Source organism: Typopeltis vanoorti, chromosome 10 (assembly GCF_054136105.1).
Source record: "Typopeltis vanoorti isolate ZY-2024b chromosome 10, IOZ_Tvanoo_1.0, whole genome shotgun sequence".
Classification (NCBI taxonomy): domain Eukaryota; kingdom Metazoa; phylum Arthropoda; class Arachnida; order Uropygi; family Thelyphonidae; genus Typopeltis; species Typopeltis vanoorti.
In genome coordinates, this window is record NC_143558.1 from 86,830,314 (window position 1) to 86,849,962 (window position 19,649).

At 34.9% G+C, this 19,649-nt stretch overlaps 1 protein-coding gene across 1 annotated transcript in view; it reads right to left on the bottom strand.

Moving 5' to 3' along the window:
- LOC150102567 (exportin-1-like) overlaps positions 1-19,649 on the bottom strand; it is a 448,940-nt gene that overhangs the window by 402,001 nt on the left and 27,290 nt on the right. The window contains exons 2-3 of the mRNA XM_090399503.1: positions 13,334-13,454; positions 4,954-5,039 (exon numbers count right to left, since the gene is read on the bottom strand). Of these exons, the coding sequence (XP_090255629.1) occupies positions 4,954-5,008 (55 nt within the window). The 5' untranslated portion in view covers positions 5,009-5,039; positions 13,334-13,454. The remainder of the gene's footprint in view (positions 1-4,953; positions 5,040-13,333; positions 13,455-19,649) is intronic.

A 19,649-nucleotide genomic window follows, 5' to 3' on the forward strand; every position in this document is an offset into this window, starting at 1 on the left:
AGTGACCATATGGTGTTGACTTGGAAAATGAATAGACACGCAGGAGTATCAAAGAGACGGGAACTTATGTGGAATTATAAGGCAGGTGATTATAATAGTCTTAGACGTCAACTTCGGGAAGTTTCATGGAGGGAGGAATTGGAAGGCCGGGATATCACCAGTGCGTGGGAAATTGTGAAAGAATATTTGTTATCAGCAATGGTAAGTTGTATACCACGAGTGAAGAAGAGGACGCAATTTGGAGTAAAGTGGATGACAAACAATATTAAACAGGAATTGCATGTAAAAAAGAGGCTATGGAAGAGATATAAGGAGACAGGTGAAGAGATGCATGAGGAATATAAGACACAGGCCAGAAGAGTGACTAGTGTGATAAGGAAAGCGAAACTGGAATATGAGAGCAGATTGGCCCTAAGATTCAAAGAAAATCCTAGGGAATTTTTTAGCTATGTGGCCAGTAGGAGGAGAAATGACTGTGGAAGAATGATATTGTGGGATAAAAATGAGAATAGAGTGACTGATGCAGAGGACATAGTGGAATTGTTCAATGAACACTTTATTGGAGTATTTCATCCTAGAGGAGTCAGTTTTAATGCTAGAGGGATAAGACTGGTTCGAGGTCTGGAGGTACAGGAGGAGAGTGTGTTTCAGATACTGAGTATCTGAAACATTCAGATACTCTGGATGTCAGTAAAGCTGTGGGACTGGATGGTATTTCACCACGAGTTTTGAGAGAATGTGCTAGGGAATTGACAGTACCTTTAACGTGGCTTTTCAATGAAAGTCTGGCTTCAGCAAAGGTGCCCAGGGAATGGAAGGAAGGTAAGATAGTGCCATTGCATAAGGGTGGTAATAGACTGGAAGTGTCTAATTATAGGCCAGTCTGTGTGTCATCAGTAGTTGTTAAGATCTTGGAGAAAGTAGTGAGGGACCATATACAGCATTGGGCAGATGAGGGTAATGTTATCTGTGAGAATCAACATGGATTTGTGAAAGGACGCTCTTGTTTTAGCAATATGCTAGCCTTTTATAATAAAGTCACAAGAACATTAGATGAGGGAAAGGCATATACTGCAATTTTCTTAGACTTGGCGAAGGCATTTGACAGGGTGCCACATGATAAGCTGATATTTAAGTTGCAGCACATGGGTCTGGATGTCAGATTGGTCAACTGGATTCAGGATTGGCTGTCTGATAGGAATCAGAGAGTTGTGTATGGTGGAGCAGTTTCCAGGAGGCAGAGGGTTACAAGTGGGGGTCCCACAGGGCTCAGTACTAGGTCCTATATTGTTTAACCTTTATACCAATGACATAGCCAGTGGATTGCAGGGAGATATTCAGTTGTTTGCGGATGATGCAAAGCTGGGAAGGATTATTAGTAATAGTGCAGATGTGGTAGCCCTGCAAGAAGATTTAAATAAGCTAGATAGATGGGCAAATGAATGGGGGTGTCAGTTTAATGCAGCAAAATGTAAGGTCTTGAGGTTTGGGAAACATCGATGGGATGCTGCATACTCTATGGGAGGAGTTATACTGGAGGAAGTAGGGGAGACAAGAGATCTGGGGTTGATGATTGATAGAAACCTGAAGTTTAGGGGACATATTGCAAAGGTGGTGAAGGTAACACAGAAGATTGCTGCTATTATGAGAAGAACACTGACCTGCAGAGATAAGAGGGTTATCATTCCGTTGTATAAGTCTCTGATCAGACCACACTTGGACTATTGTTCTCAGATTTGGTCCCCAGGATTTGAAGAGGATAAATTAACTGTGGAAAGGATACAAAGACGGATGACAAAGATGGTTTCAGGACTGTACAAGGATAGTTATGAGGATCGGCTGAGAGAATGTGGACTGCAGAGTTTGGTGGATAGAAGAAGGAGAGGTGATATGATTGAGACTTTTAAACTGTTGAGAGGTGGTTACAGGGTTGACACTGGGGAGTTCTTTCGCTTGGTTGATCAGCGGGAAGGAGTGATGACAAGAGGCCATCCCTGGAAGTTATGAAAGGAAACTGTGAGCAAGAGGGTAAGGAGTGGTTTCTTTGTGTGGAGGGTGGTTGAGCCGTGGAATGCATTGCCTGATGGAGTGGTGGGAGCGAGAACGGTCAGTGAGTTTAAAGAGTGGTATGATAGACTTTATGTCTTAGGAAGGACCTCCCTCGATGAGTCTTTTGACTCCTTGGAAGCCTGAATAATAATAATAATTAGCAGATATAATCTCAGGTGGTATGGTCACTTAAGCAGAATGGGCAAGGAAAGATTAGCAAAACAAGTTATCTGTAAAGTTGGCAGGAAAACAACCCAGAGGAATACCAAGATATAGGTGGATCAATACAGTACAATGTGCCTTAGACGATAGAAATATAAGATCTGATAATGTTGGAGTCTTAACAAGTAACAGACTGATTTGGAGAAAAATTGTAGATAGGAAGTTAGTACTGATGTAAATTTTTCATGTAGAACTATGATATCCTATACACCCCTTGAGGGTATATGGCAGGAATTTGATGATGATGATAATAAAGGAATGTCAACTGAATTCACTAGCCCAGTGACATGTTTGTATTAACTGGAGTCTCAGCTCAAGAAAGATATGGCAGGAATGGAAAGAATGTACAATACAGCAATCCCTCGATTAATGCACCTAATGCATTCTTTAAAACAGGCGCATTAATCAAAAATTCAATAATTGAATATTGAAAATTGAATATACCTATGGGAAAATGTATAATTCGTTCCTCAAATTTCTTTTTTGACCTTTAATTTTTTTTATAAAAGAATTAGGATATGTCTCAGGGTCTAGTTAAAGGAAAACCATGAAGCTGACAGACAATAAAACATATTCAGAATATATAAATTTTTTATTCTGCTTCTTAATAAAGAATTGAGCTAGCGTAGTTTGACGGGCGTTCTGTTTTTTTTTTTTTTTTTCCCATACAACTGACGGTATGCCCCTATTGCCTCTTCTGCAAATTTTATGGTTGTCTCTTCACCAAGGTCAGTCTCTAAGCATTGCTGCTTAAAAACTTTGACTATACGAAAACTATTTAAAATTGTTTCTGCGAAACCTCTTTGGGGTTGTCAGTGATTAAATTTTCTTCATATTCTTCAGGATCTTCCTGCTGTGCATCTAAATTTAGCAGGTCGGAATCACTCAACTTCTCATAATGAGATTTAATTAACTTAGATTGATTTAAAAAGCCTCTAAAATCATTTGCACAATGTGCTTCCAAATGGCTCGCATATTGCTAGTAGTAATTTCATTCGACTTTATAACCAGGCTGAGATTTCTCTGATTTGGCTAGAAAAGTCTTGGAAGGCATTTCCTTCCAATAAAAGGCTGGTTTCATCGATATTAAATATTTGTTGATCACAATAGTCCCCTTCTTACACAATGTTCTTCAAAATTTCTGGATATCTCCTTATCTGCACTTGCAGCTTCGCCTGTGATTAGATTATGTAGCTATTTCTCTTTTTGAAACGCTCAAATCACCCAGAACTAGCATGAATTCTTTTCCTTTTCCTTCATTGATAGCCCTTTCTTTCAAAATTGCAAAGAGGTTTAATGCTTTTGATTTAATAAGGCCAGTGTTTAGCAGGATCCGTTTTGGTTACAATCTTTGATCCATGTAAAAAGAAGTCTCTCTAATTCAATCATTATAATACTTTGAATTTCAGTGCATGCATGATGAACTTGAAGCAGCCTTAAGCAGCCTCTTTGTATTCAGCAGTTGATTCACCCGTTTTTGTGTTCTTGTCCTATCTTTGCTCTGGACTCGTTCATTTTTCTTTATTATTTCAAGTTTTTCTTCCAATCAGATTACTTTTTGAATCATTTTCACAATTCTATTTTTTGCTCACTAATTCTTTTACTCATGATTAAAGGTTAGGAAAATAATTTAAAATAAAAAAAGGAAAACAACTGCATGAGATATGATCAGCAAAATACTATGTAAAGCAGAAAACAAATTTTGGCAGTAAATCTGGAGCATAATGTACATGTAAATAGCGTAGTATGCCATTAAAAAATAACTTTGTAAAATGTTTCAAATCGGTAACTAAATTATTTCATCCTGGCGAGTGATTTTTTTAAATAGTTAGCCATAAAAAAATTTTAAAATCTGTAACATTTATTTTTAAGATGTATATAGGCACACTAATTGAATTTAGGTATCGAAAAAAAATAACGCACTAATCGGGGGTGCGTTAATCGAGGGATTGCTGTAGTTTCATAGTTCAAGGGTGGAACAAAAATTGATGTCCAACTAAAAAAGCTGTAAGTATTTCTGGAATGGTGGTGAAGAATTTAGTTATAATTCTTCAGCTAAATTCTAAATTAATCAACACATACTGTGATCTATTGAGACTTATCCCAAGATCTCAAAAGAAAGATGGGTGATATGACAATTGTCTATAAACTTCTGAAAGACTGTTATAGGATATCAGTTGATAATTTTTTTTTTTATATGGAAGGTGGGGAGAGGGCAATGGGGTGTAACTGGAGAGAGCATCCACAGAAGTCAAGTTTGTGTGTACTTAAGCAAGGAGTGAGCTAGATTTTTCTATCACAGAGCAGTGAGTGAACAGGACTTTGCCTGTATCAAGTGTGAATGAATTTAACAAGTAATACAATAAATATGTATTTTCTACAACCAGTGTAAAGTGAATGAACTTGTGTAACATTTGGCTTGAGTTACCTTGGTATAATTAGTAAAAGTGTATTAGTATATTTAGTGATTTTGATACAAAATGACATCTCTAGCTGAAGATTATGTTAACTTATAGGTCATCACTTTCAAAAATATTTTCTAAGTATAAACAGTATTTTGCTCCTCCTCCTCATTTAAAAAAAAATATTTTGTTAAGTGTATAAATCACTGAATGAAAAAAAGTAAAGAAATCTATTTATTGCATTCAAAATATTTAAACAAAAAGAAAAAAAAATTCTTACCTGGGCCACCAAATGTTACAGGCTGCTTCATCCCATCCACTCTCACAGATGTCATACAGCCCTAACTCAAAATGTTCAGCAGCCACCTACATAGTAATGGAGTTGACTTAGTTCAAAATATATATCACACAGAATATATATATTTTAATCAAACATATGAACACTGGGTTCAGAATCATAGTCCATAACTGAGATGACAAGGAATTTGATACACTGTACTATCATCTGGGTATTTTCATATCACTCTTTCCATTCTGCTAGAGAAAGTATAAATGTCAAGAAGTAAAAACTCATTCCATGTCCTTTGGCCTCAGTTAAAGATCTGTATAATGGTTTCCATATCTCTGATGGGAATGTTTTTTTTTTTTTTTTTTTTTTTTTTTTTTTTTTTTTTACAGCAGATATTGGCAAATTCTGATATCAACACTTCGCAATGTTTCTCTCTCATATCACAGTTAACGAATGTTGTCAACCTAGAGCACATTCCAAAATGTGTTCAAATGTTTTGATTCAGGACTCAGGAATGTTGACTGCATATGTGAAAATTTTTTAAATGAAAATATCAGAACTTGTCACAAGAACTCATTTTGTCATCACAATAATACATTATACAACATTTATGTTAAACAATAGGGTTATAAATTTAATTCACCCTTTACATTTTTGCAACTAAAAAGGCCAATACATGTCTTATCCAAACACTATTATATATCCTTAGATTTATGCTGGAAAGACAATTAATATAAATAATCTGGTGATTTTCAAAATAGATTATGATCTATTTACAAATCAGAAATAGAGATGCAATTTTTGTAAGGATAACTATATCAACCAGTATAATCCTAGCTTGCCAATGATTGAAATAATCGTTTACAAATGATCCAACAAACAGATTACAAAACATCCTATGTATGTGTAGTTTTATTTGATGCAATCCTGGTGACGATTCCAAAGTGTAGTGCATTCCTGTCAATGATTGCATCAAATGTAAATTTTTCAGTTCTGCGTTCTGTTTTCCAAACAGCTCCCATGCAGCTAGAAGACACTTGCTCCCACGAGTCATGAATGTTTTCAATTGCGTGTTTAATGTTAAAATTTTTCCAAAATTCTTGGAGTGTAATTTGCAAGGAAAGAAATGAAGATCTATTGGCAATTGCATGGCATGCCTATATGGAAACCACTGATTTCTGCAATGTTTCTAATTCAGTGGGTGGTATGTGTAGAAATTTGGAAATTAGGCAGAAAGAACATATGGAAGATGTTAATAACAGCAGAGAAGACAGTTCAGGCCTAGCTTTTATCATAACATTGAATGGGATCAGAACTGAATGCATTACTTGAGAACAATTTACTGCTCGCAACATACAATAATCTACCATGGCTATTTGTTCACAAGGCACACTCAATAAGAATCAAAGATTGATCCTGTGTGATATGTGAAAATTACTCATTAGATCTTTCTGCTGCCAACTCCCAGAGCCATGTGGTTTCCATTTCAACTTATATTGTAATGGTTTCTACATGTTCTGTATTTTAGTAATGTTATAGTACATGTTAGACAATATATTTTATTGTATTTTTGTTCATCCTAATCAGAAGTCACAAGTATCTATAGAAAACTAGTCAGTTTTCATTTTTATATTGTTACAGTCAAATAAACACAATGCATGTCTCTTTATAAAAGAATAATTGACATTATATCTGGTTTTGAAAACGCATACACATTCAACTAAAAAAAAAAAATTATCGTCATCAAATTCCGGACATGCGTCCTCTGGGGATGTTACGATAATACTACATAAATAAATCACATAACAATCTTCCTTCAAATTACTCTATTACTTGGTAGTACTCCAATATTGTCATATCTAACATTTCATTTTTCTAAGGCACTTCTAACTGAATCAAACCACCTAGATTGTGGTCTTCCTCTGGATCATTTCCAGCCATCTTCGCATACCAGTTTTGCTAACTTTTCTTCTCCCATTCTGTTTAAGTGACCATACCACGCTCACACATTCTTGAATGCAAACAATGTCCAGTTCCCTCCTAATGTCTTCATTTTTAATATGATATGCCATTAATGCCATGTGTTCAAGCCTCTAATTTTTCTTAGAACTCTCATATATGGAGTGTCTAATCTTTGATCATTTGTAAATATTATATCAGTAAATCATTATTATAGGAACTTTTTTTCGCTTATTATCAAGTAATCAAAAATTATATTCTTGTTCTGATCCTACACCAAGCGCAAGCAAAGTTTGTACCTGAAGTATCTTCATAACTGGGCTACTGTATATAGAGGCAGTTGACTTCACATCAACTAGTATCCCATAATTCAATACATAATTCCTTTTGGATATATATACAAGTATCCCTTGATTAAAGCGATTAATTAATCCCTCCATGTTACCATATATGTCAAAATCGCATTAACCAAATATAATAATCAATGGTAAAAATTACAAATTCGTCCATGATCGATTACTGTATTAATGATTAGTTTTGTATGGTAATCTTTTAGGAAAGATAAAAAATGAATGCAAAGTAAATGTTTAATAAATTCTTGTACCTACGTTAGTTACTGCAATTTTTTATCAAAAAAGGTTATCAAGAGTCGTTTGAACGGTTTTAGTTTTTTCTTATTAGCATAAATTCTACGATAACAAGCAAAATGACTCTCTAGACCTTGGCAAAAACAAGCATTCTTCAATTAACATATGGAACCATATCCAGTACTTGCTGCTTAAGCGATTCTAAACTGAGAAATATTCCATCCAGTTCTTTGATTATCTCCTTTGGAACCTCATCTTCACATTCCATTTGTTCGTTATCTTCATATGCACGTTGTTGTTTAATTTCAAGATGATAGTTGTCGCTGAAATCTTTTCAGTTTGAATCCAATAATTCTTTAACATCTTCTGCATCAACACCATCAAAACCAAGGTCTTCACCAACAATTGCAACGATTTCTTCAAACCACGTTGTTCACAGGATTTTGAAAACCACCTAAATCATTAGCGCATTCTGGCAAAAGGTTTTTCCAAACAGCTCCCATGCAGCTAGAAGACACTTGCTCCCACGAGTCATGAATGTTTTCAACTGCGTGTTTAATGTTAAAATTTTTCCAAAATTCTTGGAGTGTAATCACATTTTCTCCTGTTGTTGTTTCTACTCTTTGGGAATGTCTTTTTAAGAAAATAGGCTTTGAAACTTACAATGACGTCCATGTCTATGGGTTGTAGTAATGATGTCGTATTTGGTAGAAAAAAGATAAAACTTTCACATTCTCACACAGATCATTAAGAGAATTTGGATGGAATTCTTTTTTGAATGAAAAAATTTACGAAGAACGTAATTTGTAAATACAGAACAACTGGAGCTTGTAATACACCCAATCTTAATGCTTAATGAGAGAAATGATATCGTCATGCTCACGACTCTTTTCCTCTTGGCCAGGAACCACTCCTTGAGGCTTGCATGTTTTTGCGTGGCAAATATAAAAGCACGTTAATTAAAACTCTTGCCGCATATATAAAGGGATTGTCGCAATTAATTTCGCTGCATTAATCAAATCCCGCATTAAGAAAGGGATACCTGTATATGCAATATAAGAAGTAACTGCCCAGTGTAGTGCTGATCTTTATTGAGATGTGCTCAGTGAGAGCTATATCCAGATAGATATTCAAACTTCTTGATTGGGAAGAGAAAATTCCAAAGATAGAAGACATTTAAGCCATTTACACTTTGCTGATTACATAGTTATAACTTCAACTGCACATGAATAACAGACTCGTATTCATGAACTCCAAATTGCTAGCAAAACAGCTGGCCTAAAGATAAACCTAAAGAAGACCTGAGTTATGTTCAACAACCATGTCAAACCAGAAATAATCAATAATGATGAAAATGAATAAGTAGATCATTACATATACTAAGGACAAAGGATATCAATGGAACAAAATATCATGGATGAAATTAAAAGATGCATGATGCTTGGGCGGAAAGCCTTTGGAAAATTAGTCAATATTTAAAAGCCAATTACCATTATGCCTGAAAAGAAGTTGCAGCCAATGTATTCTTTATATACTGACATATGGCTATGAAACACGGACACTAAATGCAAAGGAAATTCAAAAATTAAGAACAACACAATTTAGCATGGAGAGAAGTATGGAGAGAAGTATATCAAAGTCTCTGACAACATAGGAAGAGTGAAGCATCTGAAGTGGCAGTGGGCTAGGCATAACGTTCAGATTTGGGTCTGCATTGCAGGAGCAACATGGGAGAAGGAGAGCAACTGACAGTTTTGGAGTAATCTTGGAAAGGTCTTCATCCAGTGGATGCCAGATTTGTGTTCTGAAAAAAAGTTGTCTTTCTCTTTCTCCAGAAACCATAAAGATAAGTTGACTACTGGTTCCAGAATCTTACACAGCAGCTGGTGAAAGCAACTGGTCAATAACTTGCTGGGATTTATCCTTCACTGGCTTAGGAAGGGAAATAATAATCACCTTTTCCCAGGTTTCCAGAAATAAGTACTCACAGAAGATTCTCTGGAAGAGGTAGAGAAACTGATCCGTGATGGACAGTGAAAGATTTCATAATGAATATATCTTGCTCAGGCATGAGTATGCTTAAAAGTGATAAGGTCTGTTGTTGTAAGGCATCTGCAGAAGATATTCCAGGCTTCGTTCTAAGGTTACACAGTTTCTGTGTAATCAGCATTCTGCCACAGTTAGGGGAAAAGTGGAAATGACTACATGTTTTAGGTGTATCATAGTTGTGGTAGATTGTGTGACAGATTGTCACATGATTCACTGCATCACTGACAGCATGCTTTAGAATCAAATTCTGCTAAAGAAGAAGACATACAAAGGATTTCCATGCATCTTGATATTCCACAAATGAGTATACGAAGCATCACATACATTGGGTTCAGCGCTTCAAACCTAGTGATAGTGACCGGGAATTTTGTATATTGCTAATACCAACTGCATCGATACATCTTGTTCTGTGATAAAGCTCATAGAGATTCAGTAACAACAGGATTCAAAATGAATCCCTCTGATTAGTCAGAAAAGAATCTTGCTGTCATTGTGATAAGCAATTTTCAACATTTCTTCAACAATGAACAGTAGGTATTTCTATGATCAGTTCAGTGATCAACTTTATTTTCAAAGGTGATGTCGTGAGTGAGATTTGTCCATAATTTCTATAAAATGAATTGCCAATGTTAGATGACATACCTTTAGTATGTCATCTAACTCCACATTTTTTGCATACAGTGAAAACACCTTAATATTCACCTCTCTGGTTGGTACTGATTGCAGTGGTTCATAAAATTGGTTAACCAGTTATCCAGCCACTTGGATTTTTGCCTGTGAAGAAATAGGGATCTGTATTTAAGTTTGTTAAGTCTGAAAAAGGTATATGACAAGGTACCAAGAGAAGAGCTATTCAAGATGCCGTAGTTATATGGTGTGAATGTGACATTATGTTGAGCAATATATAGGTGACATTTGAGCTGTAAGTGAGCAGTTAGAATTGAAGATACAGGAAGATGGTTTGATGTTAAACCAAGTGTGAGAAAAGGTTGCACATTATCTCCACTGTTATTCATCATCTATATGAATAATATTAGGAAGGAAAGTTTTATTAAATCTCATATTGAAATTGGAGATGTTAAGCTCTTTTCTTTAAGCTGATGTTACAGTTTTGAATAAATCAATTACAAATCTCCAAGATCTCCAAGATTCCCACACTAAACTGAATAATAATAAGAATAATTATTATTATGTGACACCTCCAGGGAGTCCAAAGACATCGAGGGAGAGCGTGCCAACAGCATAGAACGATTTACTCCTTCCAATTAACCATGCTCAAACTTGCTTAACTTTTTTCGTGAGCCATTAGTAGCAGAGGCTCTACCAATCGACCAACCTTTGCTGCTGTAATAAATATCATTTGACAATCAGCAATATAAAAGCAGACTGTGAAAATAGGCAGAAACATAGAAAACATCAACTGCATCTTGAATGTCGAACTTATACAAGTAAAACATTTCAGCTACTGCAAATTAAATACAGAAATAGACAACAGAATTAGCAAAGGTGGTGTGGTAGGAAGTCAACTGAATAAATTTATGTGGAATAAGAGAAAGAGAACAGAACAAAATAAGAGAATCAAAACTCTGCAACTAGTTGTCTACTAAGCAGTGTTCAAACCAATTTTAACTTATAGATCTGAGAGCTGGGTTAGAAATAAAATCTTAATCAAGACTGGAAACAACAGATATGAGAGTTCCAAGACAGATTAGATTAAGGGAGTGAACAGATGACATCTGTAGTAGTATCATATTAAAAATGAGGATATTAAGAAAGAACTTGATATTGTTAGGATTCAGGAGTATGTTAGCAAAGCTCATCTCATGTGATATGGTTACTTAAACATAACTGGATAGGGAAGGTTAACAAAACAAGCATTCTTTGCCTGGATGGCAGGAAAAAGACTCAGAGGAAAACAAGATCTAGACTGACTGCTCAGTCAGAAGTACTTGGAAGACCAAAAGGTTAGATATGACAATATTGGAGTACTGACAAGTGATGTTAATAATAATATAACTTTTTCATGTAGTATTATCATAACACCCTGTACATCCCTCCCTGCACTCCGATGGTACAAGTCAGGAATTTAATGATGTCTGTGAGGAAAGATAGAGGGAATGGTATACCAGACAAAAATGGAAATACCCTATGAATTACTATTCGTATGAATAGTTCAAATGAATTAACATGAGCTAGATGTGCAAATGCATTGTGTGCAAGGACAGTACCTAACAAGCATAAATTGTAAATTCGTGAATAAACTATTATTACCAGGTATGTCTGCACATTTTAACTGTTAACCAATAAAAACTCCACTTTAAAATTTAATCTGCCATTGGCCTTTTACACAAAAAGATCCATTATTATGAGCTCTTTACGTCACGTACATCTCTTCTCTCTTGTCCTTTGTGCATGAGAGATTCACTCATTTTTAGTGCTTAGAATTTTTTCATTCATCCCAGAATATAACAAATTTCATTTAGAGAATGAATTCTTTTAAATTAAGGGGATATTAAATCCCATATTGTTTCAAAACCGAATAAGAAACTCAAAGATTGGAATCAAAGAGTTTCGTGCCAAGTATAGTAACTATAAAAGTATCGGCGACTACTAGTGTAAGCTAAGGCACGTAGTCCAAGTACGTAGTACAAACTAGGGCAACTCATAGCAAAGGTGGAGAAAGTTCTGATCGCTATTCTTAGTATTTTCCATAATGTAAAACCCATCTCCTAGGAGATGGGTGATGTTATACATTATGGTGGGAGGTCACTATCCAGACCAGTTTCGATCTTTATTGAGATTCTATAACATTGAGATGTATAACATCATACATCTCCTAGGAGATGGGTTTTACATTATGGAAAATACTAAGAATAGCGATCAGAACTTTCTCCACCTTTGCTATGAGTTGCCCTAGTTTGTACTACGTATTTGGACTACGTGCTTTAGCTTACGCTAGTAGTCGCCGATACTTTTATAGTTACTATACTCAGCATGAAACTGTTTGATTCCAATCTTTGAGTTTCTTATTTGGTTTTGAAACAATGTGGGATTTAATATCCCCTTAATTTAAATAATGTTTACATCACTGAAATGAAGCCTATTGGCTCTTTATTTTAAATAATGAATTCTTTTATTATATAACTTTTCTCTTTATTTTAGTAATGCTTAATGACGTCAAATGAAATACAGCATGTATTCTAAAAGGCTTTAAAATGCTGCTATAAACTGTCAGCTAACAATGTTCATAGATTTGTGGAGGGGAAAAAGGTTGTATTATATTAATCTACAGTTATGTGGATATCACTATTTAATAAGAAAATCTGAAGTTTGTGAACAACATTGGGTTTAGCATCATTAAATATATGAATATAAAACTACACAGAAACTTTACTTACCTAAATACTTGGTAGCTTCATTATAGGAGAATAACAAATTCAAAAAAGAATAATATCAGCATATATTAAAAAAAACAATGGATATGAACTACTGGAAGGTCACATCACACATTGTACATCTACTATCAGCATTCTTCCATTGCCTTGTGGTAACGGAGAATATTTGAGAAATGATCTAATAATTTTATTTACATATTAACAACAATAAATCCTTATAGTTTACACACTTCTGATCAATCTCAAAGAAGTTAATAATACAGTCTTACTTTAAAAGAATAAATTAGATACTTGCCAACTTTCAAGATAAAAAAAAGAAATTACAATGATTAAAGTTTTTAATAGTAGAATAAAAGCTACTGAATTCTGTACTGCACATACCTTGTTATTACGTGAACCAATTTACAAGATATGGACGAATCATCCCCAACTATATTACTCTCTGGTTTTAACATGCATAAAGTAGTGTTCCACGTAACAGGTAAACCATTTTCTTACGGTTCTGTTGACAAGAAAAAAAATGAGCTACCATAAAAAGAAGGCACCGGATTATAAAATGTGAACTCAATTTATATTAACTTATGAAAAACATTTAACAAAATTTATTTTAAAAGACATCATTTATGAATTTACTACAAAAAAAAAAAAATTGTTTTATTAGAATATGTACCTAATGTTTTTAATTCATTAGCTCAGAAATACTCCAATAATAAATGTCCAGATCTTCAATATCAGGTGTGATTAGTGGCTGATTTTGGAATATGGATATGTGACCCATATTTTATTCTAAAAGTATTAAATAACTAATAATAAAATCTCCAATTGGTAATTATAAAAAGTCACAAAAAAATAAGTGTAGAAAAATTCATAAAAAAAAAGCAGGTGTTAAATGCACACGCACACACTAAATTAAACTAATATGTACATAATTTATACAAGACGATATACACTGCCTTGTATATCATCTATAAAAAAAATTTAAAACTGGGGTGACACTTCAGAATTTGATAAAATCTGCCTGAATTTATCAGGCTCAAATATATTATGAATGCAACAAAAATAATGACTGTGCTCCTTAACAAAATGAGAGAGTCAATTAAAATATGATTGATGGTTAGTCCAGTATCACACAACTGACACGCAGGCATGTCGTCATCATACCTCAGTATGAAGGAGTGCACAAGATGACTATGAGGAGACAAGCAAGAACAATTTCCTCTTTAAGGTCACTGCATAAACTAGTCTGCTAAAATTTCACTTCAGGCTTGATCTGATGGAACTTATTAGTCCTCTATCTATTCTATGATGACTGGCAATGTGATAAAAGTTTGCATCATATTATTAGTATTAACATCTGACCTCCATGGAGTCAGAGACTCATTGTTGGAGGTACATACTATCACACACACAAAGATCATCCAATTGTGCCTTAAACTGATTCAATGTGTCTACATCCACAACACACTTAGGTAATCCATTCCACTCACCAACCACTCTCCATGCAAAGAACCTGCTCCTTATACAGTTTCCAGGGATGGCCTCTTATTCTATAATGCTAATAATGACCTGCTGAATCATCTGTAAGTCTGAATCAAAGGGCTCAAAAGTGTATATTTTTGTGACTGCACACTTGGGCTATTAACATGATGCGATGCAATGTTTGCGTGTAGAAAAGTGTCCTCTTCATGAAACATTAGTATATTAGGAATCACACAAAGCCATTAGGGGGAGTCTTTAACGGGAATAAACGCAAAACTAAACAGGCATGCTGATTCCCTGGAACATTCCTTTAAGATGCATGGTGATGTCATCAAATCATATCACCTTATTGACATCAAGGTTATTAATTCCCTCAAATACCTACTACTCACTCACAATTAAGCCATCCTCTACTACGTCCTCTACACTTAAGTTCCTCATGATTACACTCTGATGAGGATGAAACATCCTTATAAATTGATCACTGAATACCTCAACATTGCCTTCTGCAGCAGTTATCATTCTATCACTTTCATCCATTTCATTTATCTTACTATGATCATTCTTCCTTCTACTTGCCATATATCCAAAAACTCCCTAGGGTTTTTCCATGTCTGATTTGGTAATTTCTGCTCATAACTTTTCCTTACCAGGATGGTTACTGACTGAGTAACCATCCTGGCTTGTTCTTTATACTCTTCATGTAACTGATTATTACCATTATTCATCTTGCACTGCCTCCAAAGTACCTTCTTCCAGATTTCATGCTTAAGCTCCTCATTCATCCATTGACACCTACCTTATTCAGACTTTTGGTCTTCAGAATACATTCACACATTGATGCTGCTATGTATTTCTTTGTCAGTTCCCATGCAGCCTTTATTTCTTTGTCAGTTCCCATGCAGCCTTTATTTCTTTACCACTCAACTCCTCATTCAATGCTCCAAGTTGTCTCCTAAGCTTGTCATAATCCTTGTACTTCCACATATATCTTTCCTCACAGAAATCTGCATATGGCTAGCCATAACCCAGGTGATCACTCACCAACTGGAGGGAAGTGTGAAACCCCACTCACAATTACATCCTCTAAGAAATCAGATCCAAAACTCTCGATCCTCGAGTGTCCTCCTTTTCATGCTGCCTGAGATAGTTATCTTTCAAGAACTCGAGAAATTCGTTTTCCTTATTCTCGAATACTATTTCGTCATCCCAATCTATACCACCATAATTAAAATTGCTCATAATAATTACCCTTTGTTCACTAATCAAAGTTGTTTATACATTTCTGCATCACCACCCTACACATTCCCTGGCCTAAGTTTCAGTAAGGAAATACCGTGAGTTCACATATTACTTACTATTATAATAACGGAATTAACTCATGTAAAATATTCTTTATTAGTAGAATTTTCGCATGAGTCATTCACAAAAGTCGGTTCCTCATGGAACGGCTTTACAAAGAAACGTGAAACGTTACTTCACTCCCCTAACCTAAACAGACCTGATGGCCTATGTCTTTCCCCCTTGTGGGAGTAGTACTCTAAATCAGCAAATCTTTTCTAATTTTTGTAATTGTATACATATATTATATATATATATAAAAAAAATAAATAAATAATAAAAATAAATAAATAACTAAATAAATAAAAATAAATAAATAAATAACAAAAAATAAATAAAATTTATTTATATATATATATATATATATATATATAAATTCATCATCATCAAATTCCTGCCATGTACCCTCAAGGGGTGTACAGGATATGACAGTACTACATGAAAAATTACATCATTACTAACTTCCTATCTACAATTTTCCTCCAAATCAGTCTGTTACTTGTCAAAACTCCAACATTATCAGATCTTATATTTCTATCGTCTAAGGCACTTTGTACCGTATCAATCCACCTATATCTTGGTCTTCCTCAGGGTCATTTTGCTGCCAACCTGGCAGAGAACACTTGTTTTGCTAATCTTTCCTCTCCCATTCTATTTAAATGACCATACCACCTGAGATTAGCTCTGCTAACGCATTCCTGGTTTATTTTCTATTCCTGGTAAATTTATATGTGGTTTGCGTTAGCAAACCACATATAAATTTACAATGTCATAGAAAAAATTTAATTTATAATATCATACTAAAGATATCATTAGACAGATGTAGTATCTAGATGGTCTTAATTTAAAAAAAAAAAAATTAATGTGTTATCTGAATCAAACTTTCCCATATTTTTGACAAGGAAAGGCAGTCATTCTTATTCAAGTCAGGGCAGTGGAGTGAGGCCTCAGCACTCTCTTTAAATAAGTGTTCGAATTTATATTGACATCTGTGTAGAAGGCGTTTCAGACCAGAGAATGTTGTGGTTTGTCTCTATTCCATGTTGCACCCAATCCAAACTTATTGGATTTGTTGTGAAGAATATAAGATTGATGTTCTCATATTCTTTTTACCGTGTATTGTATGTATTCTTTTGGACAAACCAGACGCTCCAGTTTGTCCAAAGTAAGAAAGATGATAGTTACATGGAATTTGGTATACATTAATTTTAAGACTATCTAGATAACACATCTGTCTAATGATATCTTTAGTATGATATTATAACTTAAGTTTTTTGTATGACATTGTAAATTTATACATTGGGTTTATTCTGCACTATTATGTTTACCTTTCTTCAGCGAAATGATATTGTGATTAGCAATTTAACATCGCCCAGCTCGTTCTGATTTTGAATGTTTGTTTGTTTGTATTCTACCTTGTAAAAAACTGTTTTCTATTAAGCCACTGATGATAGTTTATCTTCAAACTGAAATATCTGGCAGTATATTAAATATACTTTTGTGTTTACATGTTGTAGATAATTCATAATTTCATGTCACAAGTTTCTCTCCAAAGTAGCAGATATTCTTATTTTGAACCATCTGTGTAACTAGGCACAAAATCAGAATATTTTCATTTCGTGTACTCAAAACGTCTGCTGATAAATAATAAGAGGAGTACAATGTTTGTATAGGCTGCAGAAAGTGACGTTACATGGTGGTATGTATGAATGCCACAAGTGGATTTAGCTTCATCTGTGCTGTTGTCTATCCCAATATCTAAAGCTTGTAAGAGAGCTTTTGTTGAGAAACGAAAGTCTTATAGTGTTGTATAGATTCTCCCACCATGACCAAAATAATACTTGGCCACATCTAGGAGGGATTTTATTTTTCATAACATATATTAGACAGCTATTGATGTCAAAGCAACAAAAGTGGTTCATTTGCCTCAATGTACAGACCAAGAATTGTTGATGTTTGAAATGTTCCAGTTAAAATTCTCATGGCTCAATGGTAAATAGGATCCAGCAATCAGAGGGTGTTCTCTCTGGCAGACACAGACTCTGGATCCACTTCTAATCTAATGAGTGCTCTATCTAATCCAAGCAAAAAACATCTGTCAGTACCTCAAGAGGCAGAAAATTGGGTGCAAAGGATGTTCACTTCTTTACAGCACTTAGCTCACAAATGGAGTAGGTGACAAAAGAAACTGAGTTTCTAGTCAAGTATGACTCATAAGAACTTGGTTTTGAGGTCACCCAATTTTCTGCCTCTTTAAATAAAATCTACACAACTTAGGTCTCAGAGGGAATCTTCCTGTCTTCACAAGAACTTATCTGTCAGAATCTTCCCAATCATAGTGGAAACTGCTCTCTCCCAACTTATACCCAACAGTAGGGAGTCCCACAAGGTTCTGATTTAAGTTTCATGCTTAATTGAATATAACCAAACAACTTCATCCATCTGTGTATAATGTTGTCTTTGTGGATGACTTTTGCTGTCTTCTGTTATTTATATATTAAGAGGGTCATAGAAAGACAGCTGCAGCAAGCCATTGAAAAATTTTGAAAATAGATGCTTGCAAATGGGTTCAGATTTTCACAGCAGAAGACAGTGGGCGTGCATTTTTATTGCAGATGTGGTCTTCATCCTGACCCAGAACTACAACAGACTTTAATATCAGTTGTAGTTCTGGGTCAGGATGAAGACCACATCTGCAATAAAAATGCACGCCCACTGTCTTCTGCTGTGAAAATCTGAACCCATTTGCAAGCATCTATTTTCAAAGTTTTTCAATGGCTTGCTGCAGCTGTCTTTCTATGACCCTCATAATATATAAATAACAGAAGACAGCAAAAGTCATCCACAAAGACAACATTATACACAGATGGATGAAGTTGTTTGGTTATATTCAATTAAGCATGAAACTTAAATCAGAACCTTGTGGGACTCCCTACTGTAGGGTATAAGTTGGGAGAGAGCAGTTTCCACTATGATTGGGAAGATTCTGACAGATAAGTTCTTGTGAAGACAAGGAGATTCCCTCTGAGACCAAGTTGTGTAGATTTTTTAATATTACAAATCGCTACGTGGAATCATATGCTTTTTCTATACCAAAGAAAATCAATCCCAAGTACTGGGATTTTAGAGCGACATCTCAAATGGAAGCTTCCAGTTAGATTAATCAGCTGTTCAATGATATTTACAGAAGTCAGATTGTGTTCTGGAAAAAAGTTTGTTTCTCTCCAGAAACCATAAAAGATGAGTTAACTGTTTTTCCAGCATCTTGCACAAACAGCTAGCCAAAGCAATTAGACAATAGTTTATTGAGGATTTTGGATCCTTTTCTGGCTTAGGAAAGGCAATAATTGCCTTTTGTCGAGGATCCAGAAAAACATTCTCACAGAATCTTCTATTGAATGAGTAGCTTTGCAGTTGACAGATGTTTCTTCATCTTGTATCATCTGGTCTAACAGAAGTTGGACAACATTTTAAGCAAAGCAGCTTTCATTTCTTCTTTCATGAAGAAATGAACTGCTGTCTGCTTAATTTGTTTTTCTGCAAATTTCAACAACCAGCATTTTTGGGCAAGAAACTTGGGAGAGAGGAGTTAAGGAGATACTGCTCTGACTCTTTTAGCAAACACCACCCTAAGTCTTCCAGCAAATGCCATCGGATTGGCAACTGTGCATCTATTATGTTCAAGGATGGAGAGCTGGTGGGTGATGTATTTGGCCTTCAATTTCGGATTTTTGTCCCAGAATTCTTACTGTTGGTTGCTCTTGTTACAGAAGATGTCTATTGGATCTAGGATTCTTTTTGGCTCTGATGACAGTTTGAAAGCAATGAGGTTTGTAGTTGTGTGTGTGTGTGGGGGGGGGTTAGCAACAGAAGAAGA